Source organism: Anabrus simplex, chromosome 9 (assembly GCF_040414725.1).
Source record: "Anabrus simplex isolate iqAnaSimp1 chromosome 9, ASM4041472v1, whole genome shotgun sequence".
NCBI lineage: Eukaryota > Metazoa > Arthropoda > Insecta > Orthoptera > Tettigoniidae > Anabrus > Anabrus simplex.
This window is the reverse complement of record NC_090273.1, coordinates 134,986,157-135,009,316: the sequence shown is the minus strand read 5'-3', so window position 1 is coordinate 135,009,316 and position 23,160 is coordinate 134,986,157. Positions and strand designations below refer to the sequence as shown.

General features: G+C 36.9%; 1 protein-coding gene across 4 annotated transcripts in view; it reads left to right on the top strand.

Annotated features, from left to right (window-relative positions):
- Positions 1–23,160, top strand: part of LOC136881076 (ATP-dependent RNA helicase me31b) — a 143,583-nt gene that overhangs the window by 59,719 nt on the left and 60,704 nt on the right. For all 4 annotated transcript variants that reach the window (XM_067153690.2, XM_067153692.2, XM_067153691.2 and 1 more), the window contains 2 exons: positions 1,979–2,073; positions 18,507–18,629. In XM_067153690.2, coding sequence (XP_067009791.1) covers positions 1,979–2,073; positions 18,507–18,629 — 218 coding nt within the window. The remainder of the gene's footprint in view (positions 1–1,978; positions 2,074–18,506; positions 18,630–23,160) is intronic.

Below are 23,160 nucleotides of genomic sequence, written 5' to 3'. Positions count from 1 at the left end.
AAGTGAAGTTTAGGGGTGAAACATGTGGCACATTTGAAATTAAAACTGGACTACAGCAGGGAGATGGGCTCTCACCACTATTATTTAACTGTGCTGTAGAGATGGTAATGAAGGAATGGTTTAGGAAATGTCCCCCCCGAAATAAAGATTGGCCAAAAAATCAAACCAAATTGCCTGGGTTTTGCTGACCATTTAGCATTACTAGCAGTGGACATAAAAGAAGCAAAAACCCAGATATCAGAACTTCAAAACATTGCAAATAAAATTGGCCCCAAAATATCATTTGAAAAAACAGAAATTATGCCCCAAAAACCAACACAGCTAAAAGAAGTCACCATAAATGGTAATAAAATCAAAATAGTAACTCAATTTAAATATCTTGGAGGAGTAATAACATAACCTAAATGAAAAACTCTCGATCCAAATAAGAACAAATAGATTAGCTAAAGCACAAAAATCAACATGGGATATCTACAAAAAGAAATGTCTTATCAGTAAATACAAAAATAAAACACTACAACAGAGTTATAAAACTGGAAGCTACATTTGCAGCAGAAACGCTCTTTTACCTGAATAAACAATCAAAGACTGACAGACTTCAGAAAATTGAAAGGAGGATTGGAAGAACCTGCATCAACAAAAAATACCAGAAAGATGGACAGTGGCGGTTAATACCTAACAAAGTTGTGTACAAAGAGCTAGAACCCATTACAGATACTATGCGTAAGAGGAGACTGGGATTCTTTGGACATACCATGAGGATGCAGGATTCGAGACTTCTGAAACAACTAGTACAACACAATCTCGTCTCAAAAAATACCACAACAGGATGTAAATGGATCAGGGACGTAAGAGAGGATCTGAAGGAAATAGGCCTTACAACAGAAGACACCACAAATAAGATAAAATTGAATACAAAACTCAAGAATACAAACCTCTGCTTTACCCTTACACAAAACAAACCAACACGCACATTTTCAATTGAGGAAAGGGCACTTAGATCGGAGCGTCTGAAGTATTGGGAGGACCGCAAAGCCCGAACAATCCCTTCAAAGAGACCTGAAGGACGGAAGTGATCCTTTGTGGTCATAAAAGAAGAAACAAAATGTAGTTAGAGGTAAGAGAGGGCTTAGAACACTTCCTTTGCCACTGAACAAGTCGCCAATAAATAAATATATATAGTTGATCTAAAACAGGCCTAAATTACAGACGTGATGAACCTATTGGATTCCCCTTCATTTTTATGATAAATGAAAATTTCAGTTCTGATCTGTAATTGCATATTAGAAAGGAACTTTCTTGCTGAAAAAACTTGATAATATTTCATATGTACTCAAGTTATAAAATATGTACAAAAATGATAGAAGTATTTTGTTTCAACATTACAAGATTTTAAGTTAGTATTAAGTCACTCGCCAGTTGTTCATATAGTGGTCAGTTGAAATGGCTTGCTGCTGTACTGAACAATAGACTTGCTTCAATTTTCCATCGCAAACAGTCGTTCGTTGTCTCAGAACACTACAGGATACCGGGAGGATGGCGTTAAGCGTCAAAAGATAGTCTTGCAAATTTCATGAAATGAATGTCGCTGACACATTCTCAATTTTATAAAAATCATCTTTACCTTTCAAAACTTCAGCAACTTCACTCGTATGTAATCTGTATTCTTTTGTAACACACCTTTACATTTGTCTTTAATAATTCCCAGCCTGTGAGTGAAATAATTCTTTTCTCAGCATCATTTATTTCGTTAACTGTTTCAGTGAAGTTGGTTGAAGTTTCTTATTCTCTTATAGAGTGATAATAATATTCAGAGAACAATGTAATAATCTAAACATTTCATTTCAGAGAATTCCTGTATGTTGCCCTATTTTTAATTTTTTTTTTTACTGCTAACTTTGTCAGGTGTTGGTAATTTTTTTCCTACTAGTTACTGTTCCTGGTTGGAGATAATTCTGAAATATTTTGTATATTGCAGTGCACGTTATCATTGCAACTCCTGGACGTATTCTCGATCTAATGGACAAAGATGTAGCAAACATGAGCATGTGTCGAATGTTGGTTCTTGACGAGGTAAGATCTGTGCCTTTCAATTTTAAGAATTAACTATACTTTATGTTTATACATTTTGCCTTTAATAGTTAATGCAAAAAGGTTCCTTAATTACAGATGTGATGATCTTTTTGGATTCCCCTTCATTTTTATGATAAATGAAAATTTCAGTTCTGATCTGTAATTGCCTCTTAAAAGCGGATTTTCTTGTTTATACTAGCTATTAGATTAGTTCGGGTTTTCTACATCCTGTTGTATAATGGTAATAAAGTGAAACAAGTATTTTGATCAAGTTTTATTTAAAATTTAATTCTTGAAAGTTCAGTTAGACCTTAAACTTCCTGCCTCGGTGTGTACACATGGCCAGTTATTTGTAAATTCCTAGGACTTCCATAGTACGTAATCATCTTGAATTAGAAGTTAACCTTAGTTTATGCTCCCTGTAGTAGGTGGGATTGACAACTTTGTTATATTTAAATTGCACCCTGCTTTGTAGCCAGTGGAGCCCATTCGCAGCTTTGCTTCGGTCATATTCAAGGTTCTATATTAATCAGATTTGACGGTTCTAATGATGCTCCATAAGGGGCAGGAAAGAGATAACTTTGAAGTTTGATGTGACAGGATTTTTTATTTTTATAAGGCAATTGATTAACCTTCAGTTGGGCATGCGGTTTTGCAGAACACCAGTAGCCGCGTTGACTCTGGTGGCCTGATGTTGCTTATGAAGATGTTTTTATGGGAATATATTATTGCCAATTTACCGTATTTGCTTGCATATAACTCGCTACCACGTAAATGTTGCACCCCATTTTTAACATTTGAAATTGTAGGGAAAAGTGTCCCTGCACATAACTCGCATTAATTTCTGACATCATAAAGACATACGGTACAGACACGAAATAAAGTTTGGCTATTCTGTGGATGTTACAGTGAGTTAACCCAATCTCATATATTGCTTTCCAGCATTGACATGTGTTTTATGTTTTTCACCTGTGTGTTATGACACAAAATCCATATTTAAGAATTTGCACCAGACATTTTAACCATTACATGTAAAATAGTCGAGCTTTTTAGGTCCACTATGCAGGTCGTTGAACTTCCAACATGTTTTAACTTTACATGTACCACTAAGTGTTCACACCAATGTCTATTTAACAAGATTTCATGAGCATATCTAATTTTGCCTCATAATCAGTTAACTTTAGACATTACGATTTTATTACAAGTGTGTAACTAAATGGCGTATGAAATAAGGAAGTGCTAGCCACAAGTCCAACGTCCCATATGACTGTCGATATGTGAACATTATATACGCTCATCTGTGTAATCACTAGACCTGGGATTTTGAGGCAAATGCCTACTTCGTTCCTTACGAAATAACATGATTTTTTAAAAATATGTTGACGTTATATGATAAATACCTTACATTAACAGTTTTATAGTGCCCTAAAATGCCTATTTGGACCTTTAGAGCCTATTTTACTATTTTAGTGCCTAAAAATGCCTTTCTACATTTAAAATAAAATTCAACTTCTATAATTTTTACAATCACACAATGGACATCCTGGAACGAGCAGAACAGGAGAGGGTGGGTTTTTCACAGAAATGTGCTCTTCCCAGACAACTGTCACCAAAGGAATGCTGAGTGAAGGGTGGAGGTGGAGGATTAGCTCAGAAGAAAAACGAGCAGGTAGTAAAGGACGTACTGTGTCGAGTGACGGGGTGAGGGGGGGGGGGGGGGAGATTATCTAGGAAGAACAAGGAGCAGGTAGTAAGAAGGGACATTCTGTGTCAAGTCTCCAGTGAAAGAACATTTGTTTAAGTGAATATAGTTCATCATGCCTAAAACAAAATCGTCTAAGAGTGCACTTATACAACAATGGCTTGTACAATTTCCAGGGATGACTTTTGAAGGCAAGATTATTTTCTGCCAGTACTGCAATAAACAGGTATGTGCATATATCGTAAATTTCATATTAATCTAAAACTAAGGTTTTGATATTGGCTCCTCTAATTAATTGTAGAGACCTAGTCCAGACGACCTGGGTTCGATTTCTAGTACCGGCAGTAATTTAGAAATCTACGAGGTCTGGAACGGTGTTGACCCAGCATCGTGAGGACAATTGAGAAGCTACAGTGGGCAGGGGTCACGGAGGCAAGGCAATACGGCTGAGGGATGTATCGTGCTGACCATGCTCCACCCATTATCTGCAGGCCATGATCTGGGCAGCAACCGTTATTGAAAGCCAAGGCCCTTCAGGGACTGTAGTGTTCTTGTTCTTAATTAACTTTAGAGTAATAATGGCTTAATTTAAATACAGTAGAGTCTCGATTATCCGACCCAAACGGGACCTGGGGTATGTCGGATCAGCGAAAATGTCGGATAATACAGAATTACTTTGAAAATTAACTAAAACAAACAGGAAGCCCGTACTGTATTACTAAAACAATAACATGTTTTACAGCACTCTATTTATTGAATTATCAGTTCAATTGCACAGTACATGCAGTATTGAACGAAAACATTCCAAGTATCTTACGAAAAGAAACTTGCAAACAATCAAGGATGAAAGGAGTTTCCGCCGAGATTTCCTCTTCGGTCCACTGGCTGGCATAATGATGTCACGTTAGGACGGAGGAACGCGATTTTGATGTCACCACTTCTAAGTTGCTGTTCATTTGGGTGTGATGGAGCGTTGTCTAGTTGAAGGAGAGGTTTTCTAGGGAGAGTGTTTGAAGCCAGAAATTTTTCTACATCTGGAACAAACTGTGTAACAAAGCAGTCTTTACAGATGTCAGCAGACATCCAGGCATCCTTCAGATTCGTGTAATGGACTAGAAGAGCATTAACAGAAATATTTTTATAAATGCCCTAGGCTTCTTTGCTTTACCAATCATAAGCAATTTTCCTTTTAAGTACCCAGTAACATTACAACAGGCAAGAACAGTAAATCTTTCCTTACTACGCTTGTAGCCAGGTGCAGACGTCTCGGCTTGGGCTGCGAGAGTTTTTGATGGCAGCATCTTGAAATTTCGCCTAGTCTCATCACAATTAAAAATCTGTTAACCGGTTAATCCTTCAGCAAGTATTATTACTTGACATTCCTTTTTAAATTTCACAACCTCGTCGGATTTAGCTGACAGTTTTTCTCCACAGATATTAAGCTGCCTAATTCCGTACCGTTTTTTCCACCGATGAAGCCACCCAGCACTGGCAGTAAATTTAGGGTCCCCTTCATTAAACCTCCTTCTGGAAATACACCGCCTTTTCTTGCAGAACGGGGCCAGATATTGGCAGGTCCTTTAGTCTCCACCAAAAGTTTAAAATTAAGTCTACCAGTGTCGGATAACACGGAATGTCGGATAAGCGAAGGTCGGTTGAGCGAGACTCTACTGTAGTACAAAATTACAAATTTTCTTCAATAGCTCACCTTTTCTATTCCTCATCTTAGTCTCTAATTGACATCACGTTATTGTGTTTCTGATTTCACATCAGAAAAAATGCCACCTTCAGCAGTATGCAGATACTGCCAGTCACAAAGCGAAAGCAGCCATGAAAAGTAACATTAGACAGACTCTGCTCACACAAACTATATCTCCTACAACCCATAATGGTTTCTATGCTGATATGTGTAGAGCCCTCGTTGCTGCAAATATCCCCTGGAATGCTGTGCATAATCCGGTTTTCAGAGATTTTTTAGAGAAATACACCAAGCAGCACATCCCATCAGCATCTACATTAAAGAACTACTTAGATATTTGTTACAATGAGGTCATTTTGTCAATCAGGGAGGATATTGGGGAGTCTTGCATATGGTTGTGTGTGGACGAAACCACAGACTCTGTGGGCAGGTACATTGCTAACCTTATAGTAGGAAAACTGGAACCCAATCAGGCATCTACCGCTCACCTTCTTTGCTCTAAACAGCTTGAGAAAGTCAATAGTCAAAGCATTGCATACTTCATCAACAAGGGGTTGCAATTGTTGTATCCTGGGAGTGTTGATGATTCTAAAGTCCTTCTCCTTGTCTCCGATGCTGCTTCCTACATGATTGCCACTGCACCTCTCCTCAAAACTTTCTATCCTTCTTTAATTCATGTTACTTGCATGGCCCATGCCTTGCATAGACTCGCAGAAACAGTTAGGGCAGAGTTTCCTGCAGTAAATACTCTCATTTCAACAATGAAGAAAGTGTTCTGTAAGGCTCCATCAAGAATAGCCATCTTTCGAGAGAAACTCCCCTCTATTCCCCTTCCACCACAGCCAATCGTCACCCGTTGGGGTTCCTGGATGGAAGCTCCGCTGTATTATGCAGAACATCTTGAGGAAATCAAGACTGTGATAAACAATTTGCCTTTAACGGACAACTCTGCATGTGTGTCGTCTGTCAAAGAGCTGTTAAATGATTGTTCCAGTGTTTAGAGAGACATTGCGTATATTCAGGCAAATTTTTCATTTCTTCCAGTCACCATTACAAAAATGGAGGAAAAAGGAAACAGTCTCAAACAGCAATTTTCTGTAATTGAGGAAGCTGAGAATAACATACAAAGTGCTAGGGGCAAGGTAGGGGACAAAATAAGAGAAAAGTGGTCTAGTGTACTGCAGAGGAACTCAGGTTATTCAGTGCTGAAAAGGGTACATCAGGTAATGGATGGGGAAAAGGTAGACTTACCAAGTGAAATTGAATTGAAAAATGTAGATAAATTTTCCTATGCCCCTCTAACATCTGTGAGTGTGGAGCACACTTTTTCTGCTTGCAAAATGATTTTAACAGACAAAAGACACAGCCTGACTGTGGAAAATTTGGAGAAGATTATTGTTATGTACTGTAAAGCAAACTACGAATGAAAGTACTGTAGGAATGTTCCTCACAAATAATAAACACATACTCCATTCGCGTTTATGCTGTTATTGGATGCCTACAGTGCTGTAATTGTGTACAGTGATTTTAGTATTAAGGTTTTAGATCAGTACTGATAATGGTATATTATATAATCCATAACTTTTTTGTCACATTACTTTTTATATTGTTTTTGATAAATGTCTTTTTTATTATGTCTTAATTTTGCAGTTATTTCGGTTAAGAATAGGGATACCATGTTTGTTAAAGTAAAAAAGTATCACGTTACAGTTTAAGTGTATATTGTAATATTTTAAACTCTATTTCCTGCCTATCCACACATTTTTAAAACATATTTTAAGTGCCTGTTTTCTCTTTTAAAAGCCTATTTACTTGTTTTAAAAGCCTATTTTAGGCGCCTAAAACTAAATTTTTTAGAGCCTAAAATCCCAGGTCTAGTAATCACGCATGTTTATAAACGCCGAGCCTAGTTTTAGAGTGAACCAAGAAATGAAATGAACTTTTCAAGTTTAAGAACACTCCAAACTTTTTATAAACACATTTTTATATATGTTATGTATGAGAAGAGAGTGAATTTAAATATCAAATTTAAGTTTCCAATTCGATGATTGTTCCTAATCATGAGAAACAACAAATTTGACAGTGTTATAGTCATGTGACATTCCTTGTTAGATTTAGTATTATTGATAATTGCATGTATGTTAATATCAGATTGTGTGACCATCTGAGGATGGCCTAAGAAAGGTCAAAACTGGTCCTGTAATCTATCAGTTTCATGTCCGTATTGATACTGTATCTATAATCACAAAGAATGGGTACTGTCCACCTAATCAATACTTTATTATATCTTGTTACTAAGCAGTACCGGTTTCGACCTTCACAGAGGTCATCTTCAGCTGGTCATAAGATCTAAAGTTAACTTAAAATAATTTTAAAAACATTACTAAATGTAATGAAGAATGTCACATGATGTGAGTGATAAGATTAAAATATACAATATATAAAATATACAATGATATGATGTATCTTCTGGTTTAAAAACAAGCATCAAAATTCTATGACATGTATGTGTGACATAAATTTCTAGTGTACCGGTACTGTTTGTGAGTAGTAGATAATTTGGTGAAATACAATTTCAACAAGTAAAATGTTTATGGCATTCTTGAAGTACACTTTGAAGTTCAGTTCATATTGGTGAATCGTTCTATACATTCATTGGTGTGTTTATACTAAACATTCTGGAACATTCTATGATATGGATGTAATAAAATTTATCAAATAATACATTAAAATACGAAAAAATGTATGTTTTGGAATTATATTAATTTTGTACATTCACAGATGTTTGTACCAAGCATTCTGGAATATTCAACTATGTATGTTGTTTTTCTTTTAAGTTCATATGATTAAGAATGTTGAATGTGTACTACACATTCGACCAGTCAGCAGGATTATATTACTGAATGTCCAACAATAAAACTACAAAGAGGGAGCATCTGCACCTACTCAATATCTTTTAACGAGATTAGTACCAAGAAAACTGATACACCATAATATTTTCATGTTCATTATTCAACATTCTTAATCATATGAACTTAAAAGAAAAACAACATACATAGTTGAATATTCTAGAATGCTTGGTACAAACATATCTGTGAATGTACAAAATTAATATAATTCCAGAACATACATTTTTTCGTATTTTAATGTGTTATTTGATAAATTTTATTACATCCATATCATAGAATGTTCCAGAATGTTTAGTATAAACACACCAATGAATGTATAGAATGATTCACCAATATGAACTGAACTTCAAAGTGTACTTCAAGAACGCCATAAACATTTTACTTGTTGAAATTGTATTTCACCAAATTATCTACTACTCACAAACAGTACCGGTACACTAGAAATTTATGTCACACATACATGTCATAGAATTTTGACGCTTGTTTTTAAACCAGAAGATACATCATATCATTGTATATTTTATATATTGTATATTTTAATCTTATCACTCGCATCATGTGAGATTCTTCATTACATTTAGTAATGTTTTTAAAATTATTTTAAGTTAACTTTAGATCTTATGACCAGCTGAAGATGACCTCTGTGAAGGTCGAAACCAGTACTGCTTAGTAACAAGATATAATAAAGTATTGATTAGGTGGACAGTACCCATTCTTTGTGATTATAAAAACTGGTCCTGTAGATCAAATATGATAAAATCAAGTATTGATTAGGTGGAAGCTTCCTTTTCATTGTAATCGTGTATAATATCAATACGGAAATGAAATTTATTAGATTATGATATTCTGTGGATGTGCCTACATTAAATATCAGGACTGTAGCAATTGCTGATATGGTACTTTGTACTTGACGGTACAAGAAGCTACATTGCTTTCTACCTGCAAAACGGTTGAGGCTAGCTGTTGTAACATAAACACCTAACTTGCAAACCCCCGCCCCAAGGCTCCATGATCACTGTATTTGGTATCGTCCATCTGTTGTATTGTCGACAAGTACCAGTATTCTGTCTTCAAGTTTCATTGTTTCTTCTCAGTTTTCTTGTGTAGGTCGATCTTTAAGTTATGGAGAAATATGGGAGTTATATGGCTGGGTTTAAACTCTGTGATAAAATATGCTGAAGAACATTGTAACAGAGCTGCCAGTCGAGAATTCAGTGTGACAACGAGTTTAATGTTCGCTACTGGCATAAACAGAAGGCTGCGCTAGAAACCATCAACTGAACACATAAGGCATTCAGAGGGCTGAAACTAGTAAGTTTTCTGAGCTGGAAGATGATTTTCTTCATTATGTTAACTGAGTTGCAAAATGGTGGCTTTAGTATCTCACGAGATTGAAAGTGAGCCGGGGTTGGATCCATAGTCAAGATATGAAAGGGATTGTGTCTGCGAAGGCGAACATCTCTCTGCCAGAGAATGTCAAGCGATTTCAGCGACAAAATCAGATTTTCATCGCCATGTGATAATGTATAGACAAGAAGTGTGCTTTTCCACCAATCAATACTTAATTTATTATAAATACAGGGTGTCCACCCATATGAAAAACCTGGGAAACAGGGAAATGTCATGGGATTCGATAAATAATGGGAAAACCTGGAAATGTCAGGGAAGTCAGGAAAAAATCTGGAAATTCGTTCTTCTGCCAGATAAAATTGACATACTGTATTTATCCGTGTAATAAACACATTTTTGAGTTTTTATAACATTAATCTAGGGCATGTCTTTTATGCCAGGAATAAATTGTAATGAAAAGTTACTAAAGTGTGATCTCGAATGTGAAGTAACCAATAATATCAATAGCAATATGATTGATAAATCGAATTTTCAATGTTTTGATCTGCTTACTATTGAATATTCTGTGTTGTTGGGGAATGGCGAGCTTGATGAATTAGGCCTATATTGCGTTCTCAGTTTTTCTAATCGCTTTAATGCATTGCTTCCACAACAAAATATGCATATAGACAAAATTCCACAAACCAACGGATGACTGTGTTTACTATGTAATGACGTGTGTGATAGTTACTACCTCATAAAATGTAAAAACAGACATTAAACACTGACTGAATGCATAAAGGTTTGAAATTCTCTTAAACTTAATACTGGAGTGCTTATTATTATTATTATTATTATTAATAAATGCGCTGACGTAGGTAAGCCTTGTGTAAATGTCTAGTGAATCGCAACACCATTTGGGCTTCGCCATGTTGAGTTTCTAACCTTTCGTGTGTGGGGTTCGGAAGTTTTGAGGCACAGCTAGTAGCTTGTAATGTCACATGTAATTTTGTGAATACAGAACAAGATTTAAAATAGTGACATTACATTGTAAGATGAAGGTTGTTTGTTGGTTAAGAGATTTTGAGTTTGTGAAGTATGTTTGGATCTATTCGGTCTTGATCCAGCCAATCCCAAGCTGCCATTCATATCAATTTATATTGGTTGAGCGCAATTTCGAAACCTGGCTGACAATTGTATTGTCTACATCACCATGTGATTAAGCTACCTCACTCCGTGTGTGTGGTATAGGTTTAATAGTGTTCAGTGTAGATGTAATTTTATTTACATCCGTGTGTTGGTTAGTATATAGTTAGTCTCTGTATCATACCTCAGTATAGTTCATGAAAGACCAGTGGCAATAATGTGACTCGGCAAAAATTGGCACCGTGGACTCGATCAGCCATATAACATCCTTCCTATGCCAGTCATTAGCCGCAAATAATTTATTTCTTTTATTCTTAGTAATGTACTTATTCTTGGAAAAACACATTTCTTGTCTATACATTGAATCTATCAATACGGAAAATGAAATTTATAAATAATGTGATTACAATGCAGAAAAAAACAAAATAAATACCTCTTATTTCAAATCGGCTATGCAGATCAGATTCTGACATGCCATGCAACACCACCATCATCAAGAAGCGAGAATCTAGCGTGCTTGTTCGTACAACTTGATGTGAAAAACAGCATTTCACTGTCATGCTAGCAATCATCGCAGGTGGAAAACAATTGCCACTGTATGTTATTTTCAAACGAAAAACAGTGCCTAAAGCAAAGTTTCCCAAAGGCATTCATGTACGGGTTCAAGGGAAAGGATGGATGGATACAGCTCTTGTTCAGAACTGGCTCCGTACGGTGTGGGACCACGGCCAAAGGCACTGGTTTGACGCCCAGCAATGCTAGTGTGGGACAATTTCCGTGCACACTTGGTGGAAGACACGAAGAAATGTCTTTGGGAAATGAAAACTGATCTCTTAATTCCTGATGGACTCTCACATTGTCTACAGCCCTTAGATGTTGCCGTCAACAAGCCCTTCAGGGACAACTGTGAACTTCCTTAACTGTCTGACTTATTTTTACAAACATATAAATCTGTATTTAACTTGAAAATCTGAATATCTGCATTTAAAATTGAAAATCTGAAAATTAATATTCATTAAATAAAATACACAATCGTCGGACCTTGTACTCACACTTACTTGTTACCTGCTTACTTACACATACGTTATTTGAAGGGCGCCAGCTGTCACTCAGTACAGCAATAATAGAATGAGACTCTTGACTATCTCTAGGGTGTGGGGTAATAAGCTTACTTTTGACAACATACCATATAAGTTCTGGGAAAAGGAGATTGGCGTTCGGTTTCCCCATTAATTTTGAGGTTAAGATATTTTACTGTCAATGAAATGAAACTATGAATTCGTTTGATAGAACAATATATATTCTTTAAATAATATATCAAAAATAGTGAGTCTTGTTGCGATAAAACAGATGAGAATATGAAATTATGACATTGCAACTGAAAGAAACTAGGCATGAATTTGAATTCTTCTTGACCGGACATTCAACAATTTATACGAAATATTTCCCTCACTGATTCACTTGACTGTACCTTCAACACTTTGAGTGTAATTACGACGTAATCCATTGCTCTGGTGTTTACTGTAGATGTCACGCCTAACGTGGTGATACATCCTTGCGACTGCTTCTTCTCCATATCATCTGACTTCTTTGTAAGTCAATATGGTATGACCTCTTGGCAGGTCCAGGGTTGCCCTCTCTGACTCCTTGGTAAGCCTTGCGTCCGCGTCTTCCACTAAGTGACGGACCAACCATTTGGTCTCACTCTCTCAATGACCAATATTGGCTCACTGAGTCTTCACCATCTCTCGTTCACACTGGTTGACTGACCACCTAAGGCCTCTTGATCTAGTAGACTACTTCACTGTACTGCATCCGTATAAGTAATGACTGACGCTACAATGTGCACCCACCTTATATAGACGTTGGTTGACACAGCTACGTAATCTCCAAAAATAACAATGACGTACTCCCACCTACGCGACAGATATTACAGACAGTGGTGAAATAGCCCCGCGGCGACTGAGTTCGTGCGCGCATTGCTAAATAAATACGATGACGTAGCCATGGCGCGGCGATGACTTGGCAGAATCGCCACTAATCTTGCACAATGCACCAACGTCACACCCAATCTCTGATATATACAACAATTCTCACTGTACAGGTATTGAGTGGTATTCTACACATACGTATATATGCATACATCTAAGTACAATCTTGCAAGCAACAGGCAATTGCAAAATCAAATTGAATAAAACGGATAATTACAATAATAGTAACAATATCACAGATAACATAATAATAGGACATAATAATAATAATAATAATAATAAAATACAGATAAAATCATACAATAATAAAAATACAGATATCATCTTGTAACGGGATTTGAACCGTTACACAACGTACGTAAATTGTATGCTGAATGGATGGCAGGAGGGGAGCATGAGCTGACACCAGGAGGTAGGAGCCCATGGGTGATATGAATAAACCAGAGACTTGTCTCTTGTCTCATAAATATTAAGACATGTCTCAAATGTATATGAATAAAAAAGCGATGTTTCAGCAGTGACCTTTGCTCCTTGAGACACAGCTCGTTAGCGGATTCTCTCGGAGACACATCTCCAAATGTATATGAATAAACTGGAGTTTAGTCTCTCTGAATGGAGACTGGTCTCAGAATTTCTTGAGACAGCCTAGAAGGTGATTCAAGCCGATAGAATCAGGCTGAAAACGTGATGGCGGAGTTTATGATGGTTTTACAACGGAGAAGAAAAATTTATAAACCACGAAGAAATTCTCTCGAACATGATTATAAAGATCTCTACCGTTACCGGAAAGAAAATGTGGAATGGTTAGCACATTTTCTGGTGCGAATACAAGAGATATTCATATAACAATAATGATAAAGATGATGACGATGATAGCCATTTGCGATAGGATTTACATGCATCATAGTCTAAAATGTTCAAAATCAAACCAGAAATATGCAAAACCGTGCAACATACAATTCTAATAATTTTCTTAGTAATTATTAAATTACTTTAATTATTCTTAATCTATTCTACATTTGTGATTTTTTCTGTACGTTGACATTTTTTCTATTCACAAAACACGACTAACATTTTATAAATAAAATTAATTCACAATCACGGAAAAGGCCGAAATAAAACATGGCTATGTTTAAGATATGACTTACAATTATTCAAGGTTTTCATTATTCACTTTGTCCTGCTCCTTAGCTGAATGGTCAGCGTGGTACTTTTCAGTTCAGGGGGCCCCCGGGTTCGATTTGCTGTCGGGTCAGAGATTTTAATCTTAAATCCTCAACATTCCTGCAACTCTCACACAACACTATCCTCCACTACAATAACACGGCAGGTGACACCCCATCCTCGTCGGAGGGTCTGCCTTACAAGGGCTGTACAAGGCTAGAAATAGCCACACAAAATTATTACTTATTATTATTATTCACATTTTGATATCTGGAAGGATATTTTTTCAAGTCTGAAAATTATCGCTCTCTATCACATGTTGGCCAAATGGTATTGAACGAATGTGCGAGTATCTTTGGTCCTGGTGTAAGCTATCCCATTTATGTTTAAGTGCTGTAAAATTTCCTGCCCATGCCTTTTTCGATTGCACTGTTTCTAAGTTTGTTTAAAAGTTTCAACCGGCGGCTCGTGCCCTTGAAAAAATATGCTGTAACTGGTCTCGCAACATTTAACAGATTCGCATAATGACGTTATTCGGCCAATGATTTGCTGCCTCTATGAGTGCTGCTCTTTCTCAACCATCGCACCAAAATCTCACTTGCGCCGAATACTACGAGGAAAGCATTTGGTTTGGATCAGACAGATTTCGATGAAACTTCCATGAATTGTCAATCTACCTGTCTTAAGTTTATTGCTGATATTCACTTTGTCATAAAATCGACGACATTGTTATGAGTAATTGCTAAAGAACAGCTGGGTGGTTTGCAGCTGTATTGACCTCGCATATGCACTGTAGAAATGCACTGATAGTTCTATTTTAAAGTTACATTAAACAGTGCGCTATAGAGTGAAAATTAGATGTTGACAACATGAACAGAATGTCTTGCTCATCAAACCCATTTTACTAACATGCACAGTATATGAATATTTCAAAATATTAGGCTTTTAATACTTCTTTGTCATTTACAATTGAGGCTGAAATATGTAATATGAAATCCTCGTCATTTGTATATAAACTTGGATGCTATAAATAGCCTTAAACTTTCGGATTCTTGTTGAGATTGATTCATTTTGTCACACTGCGGGTAACCTATATAACGTCAATCATGCAGCGATGTTCTGATGTCTTAATTGACCATCCTACCATGTTTCATTGAAATCGCTGCCATCTACACACTATGTTCCATTTAAGACTGGAGCAGAAATTTACTGTCAATAAATACCGGTACTAAAATGTTATTTCACGGCAGAACGGTTATCACCATTGAGTTCCGGATGTCTTAGCTCATCATGTTACTAAGTTTCATTGCAATTTGTCCAGTCCAAATCAAACAACTCCCTTCGTTTATCAATATGGATAGCATTTTGTATTGTTTCTAACTTTTGAAAGTTTGCAATTTAGACAGTTTATGCAACAGTATATAGGTATTGGTAGTATACTATATACCGGGTGTGTTGGCCGTGCGGTTAGGGACGCAAGGCTGTGAGCTTGCATCCGGGAGGTAGTGGGTTCAAGCCCCACTGTCGACAGCCCTGAATATCGTTTTCCGTGGTTTCCCATTTTCACACCAGGAAAATGCTGGGACTGTACCTTAATTCAGAGATGCCAACTATTACGATTCAATCGTAATAATTACGAATCACCCAATATAATTACGCCTTTACGAATGACACACCACAAATTACGTTTTTTTTTGTTGATTTTGAAATCTAAGTGTATGAAGTGTTCAAAAGGATACACAAGGCGTCTTGAATTCTCAGAATATTATTTTCGGATTTCTCAGTAATAATTTATACCCCTTTCCTGTCCCTCGTTTAAGAATATTTCGAGTTTTCATGCGCCGAACGCAGTATGAAGTGGTATATCTTGCGGAGTTGTTGTCTTTGTTCGTCACATGATCAGACTTCCATGCAAGTATGCAGTTCTTTTGTCTTTGTTTTGGTGGTAAAGTAGTGACAAACTCCGTTTAATTGTGAATACTGTGTGCGTGACTGTTGAAGAAATATTTATTGCGATTTTGGTTGCCAAATTTACATATATTGCTCTTCTAGGATATTGATAATCGTGTGTTACGAAATGCGAAAGGTTTGAAATAATGAAGCGATTTCTTGTGCAGGAAATTACGTTACCGTGACTAGTGACGCAAGTAATATAGTTGAACAATTAGAGAGGTATACTCGGAAGAATGGCCCTGTTTGATGCGTTTCGCAAAATCTCATTCACACGTGTTTTGTAATGTGTGTAGCCGCGGTGTTTTGGATGCGCATGATGAAGAACAAGACTGAATTTCGTGCTAATATGAACTCCGAACTGTTAAGTGCTCTGTTAGTGCAGAGGATGCACATGATATCAACAGAAAAAGCAGTGTACGTTTACCAAACAGCAACTACAAGCTTTAAGTGATATGTAAGTTAGTAAGATCACAAAAAAAAAAAATCTACGACCGACCGCCCCCCTTCCCCTCCCCCTGTTCCCTAACGGCTGCATTACGATTTACCTTTCTTGAAAGTTGGCATCTCTGCTTAATTAAGACCACGGCCGCTTCCATCCCACTCCTAAGCCTATCCCATCGTCGCCATATGACCTATCTGTGTCGGTGCGATGTAAAACAAATTGTAGAAAAAAAAAAGTACATCATAGGCAGAAACACCCCTAGCTATGCACAGGTATGGTCAATAAACTCTTCATATTTGTGAAGAATGAAGTACGAAGCGTGTGCTAAAAAGTGTTTGTGACTTTCAATGACCGCAGAAAATTATGCATTTGTATGTGGATCCTGAATGTGATGATAAATACAATGTAACTTCTTACACAATATCCTGAAGGAAACTTACAAGAAAAGAAACCTTAAATCAGTCGTTCACAAGCTGGGGTTCAAGTATACCAAATGTACGAGCCACTACGTTTATTTAAGCCTAGAAAGAATTGAAATAAGAACTAGTGATTATTGAATATTAATACGAAAGGTATCCTATACTTTGCAGAATAGGCTCCAAAGTTGAACATAACTGAAGAAGAAGAAAAGTCTGTCAGAACTATTCTAAATGAAAAAAATATCGGTGGGTGATCGACTTCGGTTGTACTTGTTTGTTCTGCTCTTCTCTCCCTTTCATGTAAAAGATTTTCCATTTGCAGTTGCAAAATCTGTTTTTGCACTGAAATGAGTTCTGTTTTTTCGAGAACACACTGTCGCTTTTCAATCTTTTTCGCTTGTAAATCTAACACTTTCATCTGTTCCAACAAAACCACTTTTTGTAGTAATTCACTCGTCAGCTGACAGATACCAGAGCCAGTGTGCGAGACTCATCTCAAGCGGAAGGAGACAAGTCTTGTTAGCGAGAAACAAACTTTATTCATATACATGACGAGTTCCGTCTCGCAAGTGACTTCCGTCTCAGTCCTCCTTCGAGACTTGGCTCCGAGTTACATCTCATGTTTATTCATATCACCCCATCAGTTGAACTTGGGTGCGATTGTGTTATGCGGGCATGTGTTACGGTGTCGACAGACGTGAAGAGTTTCTTGAAGATGGGCATCACAAATGGGTTGAACGGAAGTCAGTATGATGCAATAAGGGATGGTGACCAGAATGTTGCATGTGAGAATAGACTGAAGACAGTCAATAAATAGGGAAAGTGTGCCAGTTATCTTATTTATATAGCCTAATGCAAATTTTACCTTCTTTTTCCCTTCTCTTTTGGGGAATATGATCTTTTGCACACAAATCCCCACATACATCACGCACTGAAAATGTTCACTTATTTATAAAAAAATTGAGTTATGTGAGCAACTACAGTACACCTCTAGAGAAGCAACATTAAAATGAATATTGAAATTGAAAGAGTTGACATCTGAACAAGATATCTGCAATATAAAAATTAGAAAGTTTGATGAGAAACTGCCTTTCTTGTATGAACATTGTTCATGATTTCTTGTATTTCTATGAGTAATTAACAATTCTTTTCATGTGGAAACCTGTTAATGAGTCGGATACTTTCTGTATTGTCCATGAAAAGGCATTTGAAATTTTTTTTGCATGTTCAAACATAGGTAGGCTCACAATGTGTAATTGTTTGTATTCTCAACAACTAATGCTTAAGACAGCATCACTACAAAGAGCAGTGTTATTTACAAGCAAGCATAAAGTCCCACTTTTTTTTACTACTTGTAAAGAAGACTTTATAATCTTATTCCTCTTTTTTTCTTTTCTTTTCCAACCTGATCTGCAATTTGATTGTGGAACACATTTTGTAGCCACTAGTGATGCAGTGCCAGCAATGTATTTTACACATTGCTTATTTATGAATGATCTGCAATGGGCTTCTAGAATTAGTTCTAACTGTAGATGCAGTATTGTGTTTATTATTATTATTATTATTATTATTATTATTATTATTTTAGGCTTGTCCATGGAGATATATCCTTTGAATAGAATGTTGTAATTTAAAGGTGTTTTGTGTTCAATCTGAGTGATTTTTGCTTCTTGCTTCAGGCTGACAAACTGCTTTCTCAAGACTTCAAAGGCATGTTGGACCATGTTATATCACGGTTACCCAAGGAAAGACAAATCCTCCTCTACTCTGCGACGTTTCCACTTTCAGTCAAACAATTTATGGTAAGAAAATAGTTACTTGATATCTTGATGCTTACTGTATTGGTGAAGACTGCATGATCCTTTTGAAAACATCTGAAAGGATCATAACTTAATTTGGTGGCAGATTAGTCTTAGTTAGATGACTGTTGCACCCTTTAAATGATTAAAATTCTGATTGTACTGAAAGAAAAGAAGAAAAGTAGTCTTCAAAAAAATAGTTGAGAATAGCTGTGTACATTGCTCAAGTCAAAGAACTGGTCATAGTACCATAGATGATTTATGCTACAACATTTTATTCACATATTCGTTACAGTAGGACATGCTGTTGGGTTCAGGATATGTTAGTACGTAGGCTTTTATTCAGCATTCACATGACGCGAGAAGGAATATGGCAGTGAGAGATAGTAGAATAGTTCAAAAAATGGAAATGAACATTACAATAACTATCCTCTAGTATGGTATCTTTCATGACCAATGTTGCTGCACGTGAGCATGGCTTTGACTCAGTGAGATAATCAATGAACATCTGGGGAGAAGTTGCTACCCTACCATAAGGGAGATTTTGAGAGCTTTGCCTGAGATGTTGGAGCTGCTGGTCTTGCTGCAGTCTGTGCCTAATTCATCCAGCATGTGCTAAATTAGATTTAAGTTCAGTGAGCAAGTTGACCACTGCATGCACTTGATACCTTATCTTATAGCATGTTGTCTGCTCATCCAGATCTGTGTGGGCGATTATAATAATCTCCAGAAAAATTATCTCCAGTGGGCATGACAAGTCCGAAAGATCTCTTCCCGACATATAAGCTGTTGAATTGCCATCTTGGATGATGCGGAGATCCATGTGTTCACCAATTCAAATTCCTACCAACATGATCAGTTCACTATACCACCATATTCTTGCACAGAAACCGGATTGGTAATTGTCCTTCCAGATGAGAACACTTCGATTATCAGGTTCTAGTCTGAATTGTGGCTCATCGTGAAGGGAACAAGAGATCTGCATTTGGTATGCCCCGATTCATATATCTCTGTCCTGTTTAAATGAACTGTATGTTGGTGTCCTCTTACTCGACTACTTATTTGTCCTGTTGCTGTTCAAAAGACCAGTTGCAGTTGCACTATACTTCCTGTTTGAAAAGGAGTGTAGCGTGGAAATCAGACTTTGGGACACTCCAGTGGCTTATACAATATTACATTTCCTCACCAGTTGCAAATTTTTTGTTACTCTCCAAGCCGTAGATTCCAGTTAAACTCTGTTGGGGCATTGGCATCCTGAAATGAACTATTGCTGGCATAGTTATTTCATTGTCATCTCTGACCTATAGAATGCAATTGTAGCCAGCACTATTAATACAAAATTCAGAAGTTGGTTACCACAATTCCTTGTTTATTTGTAAAAATTTTTACTCTGTGTGTGAAGATATCTGAGAAATGGTTGAGACTAGTCATGTCACCCCCCCCTGCTCACACTCTCTTCCCCTCCTCTCTCACTCTCACATTGTGCTGAAATCCTGCAGTCTAATATCTTGGAATTTGAAAATAAGTATGCTGAGTATGATACGAAACTTAGTTTTTTTTCAAGTATAAAGTGATGTCAGTAGGTAAAAAACCTAAGAGAACTGAATGTCAGGTTGGTAATGCAAAGCTGGAACAAGTAGATAGTCTGAAGTAGACCTATTAGGATGTGTATTCTGACAGAATGGTAGGACAGCAAGATTGAATGAAGATGCAGCAAAGCTAATGCAGAGAGTTCACTGCTGCAATCAACAGTATTCTGAAAGAAGGATTTTGGCTCCTGGGCGAAACACACTTTACACTGGTCTGTTTTCAGAACAATTTTGCTTTGAGAGAGAATGTTGGGTGGACTCAAGAGGATATCTTGTTCATAAGTTTAAGTAACACCAGGCGAGTTGGCAGTATGGTTAGGAGCGCACAGCTGTGAGCTCGCATCCAGGAGATAGTGGGTTCGAACCCCACTGTCAGCAGCCCTAAAGATGGTTTTCTGTGGTTTCCCATTTTCACACCAGGTAAATGCTGGGGCTGTACCTTAATTAAGGCCACGGCCGCTTCCTTCTCATTCCTAGGCCTTTCCTGTCCCATCGTCGCCATAAGACCTGTCTGTGTCGGTGCAACGTAAAGCGACTAGCAAAAAAAAAGTTAAGTAACAGACATGTATGCAGTGAAAATGATTGCTGGTACAAACAGGTGGGAACAATGGCAGGTGGGTACTCAGAATTAGGAGATAGAAGGCCAAGTTATGGGTGAACTCAATGAAGCTCTGTGCCTAAACTGGTTTCAGTGGTGGTGTCATGTTAGGTGAATGAAAGATCATTGGTTACTTAGAATAATGGACTCTGTTATGGAGGTTAGGAGAAGTAGAGGGAGACCAAGACAGTGTTTAGTTAGTTTAGAATGATTAAAAGATAGCACGTATAGAACTAATAGAGGCCATAGAACTAGCAGAGTTGCCAACTATTACGATTCAATCGTAATAATTACGAATAGCCCACCATAATTAAACCTTTACGAATCACACACCACAAATTACGATTTTTTGTTGATTTTTAAATCTAAGTGTATGAAGTGTTCAAAGGATACACAAGGAATGCCATTACAGCTCGAATTCTCATAACATTCTTTTCGGATTTCTCAGTAATCATTTAAACTCCTTTCATGTCCCTCGTTTAAGAATATTTTGAGTTTTCACGTATCAAACGCAGTGTGTGCTTCTAGTACCGAAAAGCAGGCACCTGTGAAGTGGTTTATCTTGCGGAGTTGTTGTCTTTGTTCGTCACATGATCAGACTTCCGTGCAAGTGTGAGATTTCTTTTGTCTTTGTTTTGGCGGCGAAGTGGTAACAAATTCAGTTTCATTGTGAATACTGTGTGCGTGACTGTTGAAGTATTTATTGCGATGTTTGCCAAATTTATGTATATTGCTCTTCTAGGATATATGCCAATCGTATGTTACGAAATGCGAAAGGTTTGAAATAATGAAGCGATTTCTGGTGCAGGAAAATATGTGTAATGACGCTACCGTGACTAGTGACGCTAGTACGGTAATAAACCAAAAAATAGTTCAAAACCTTAGGGATGAATACTCGAATGCATGGCCCTGTTTACTGTGTTTCTCAAAATCTCATTCGCACGTGTTTTGTAGTGTGTGTGTGTAGCCCCAATTTTTCAGATGCGTGTGATAATGAACAAGACTGAATTCCGTGCTTATATGAAGTCTGAACTGTTAAGTGCTCTGTTAGTGCAGAGGATGCACATTATATGAAAAGGAAAAGCATGTCACCAATGTACGTTTACCAAACAGGAACTGCAAGCTGCTAAGAGAGCAAGTACAGAACTCAACAAAAGAAATGATCCTTCAACTTCCACTCAGATGTGTACTGCAGATCACCTGTTACTTCAGCAAGAATTATACACTCTTTATATGCCAGTCTATAAATTTTTACATCTGGTGGAATTGTATGTTATTCATTGATTTTTCAGCGATATGTAAATTAGTAAGATCTCGGGGGAAAAAAATTATACGGCCGCTTCCCCCCCCGCCCTAATGGGTGCATTACGAATTGCCTTTCTTGAAAGTTGGCATCTCTGTAACTAGTTGCAAATACAGAATTGTGGCAGTGGTTAGTAAATTGAGAGGCTTGCAGACTGAACGCTGAAAGGTTTGTCAAAATGAAGATGTGTGTAATAACATTTGTATTTGTCTTGAATGTTATCCTTTTGACTGTCAACACATTCTACTACTATTACAAGATTTAGAATCATTCCGTATTGACTGTTTTCACTTCACAAAGTGAAAAAAATGAGAGTATCTTCCTAATTCAATAAATCATATATTCCATCATTAGACGGAGTAAACAAATTCAAACGTGTTTCGGCTCGTTTGAGCCATCTTCAGTGAAAAATGAGAGGGGTTGAATAATTCACATATTAAAAGTTTAAAAAATGCTATAAAAACATAATGAAGGAACATAATGATGTAAATATTGTATATTTGTGCTAATTTTGTTTCCGTCTAGGCTCTTTTGTTTTTCATTTGTTCATTATGTTTTTATGGCATTTTTTAAAACTTGTATTATGTAAATTATTTCAACCTCCATCATTTTTTACTGAAGATGGCTCAAACGAGCCGAAACATGTTAGAATTTGTTTACTCCGTCTGATGTAACATGGTGTATTGAATTAGGATACTCTTTTTTTTCACCTTTGTAAAGCATTCTTCTACTGTCTAACAAATATTGTCCAAGCAGTGGCATTGGATTTTCATTTTATTTTTCAGCTTTCCAGATTCAATGAGAGTTCACTTAAATTTTCCTGTGGATATGGAGTTAATGACCAGTGTTAAATACAGTTTATATTCTACATTTTAAACTTGTCTCTTCTTAGGTTTGGATGGAAATTTGCCTTTCTGTTGCTGATTTTCTTGAAGTTCAATTTTGAAAATTGGAAGCTTGACAATTTACCAATTAGCTGTGTGTTCATAACTTTTCACTGCATAGGAAATGCCGTGTTAATTCAAATTACTTCGTTTATGCATC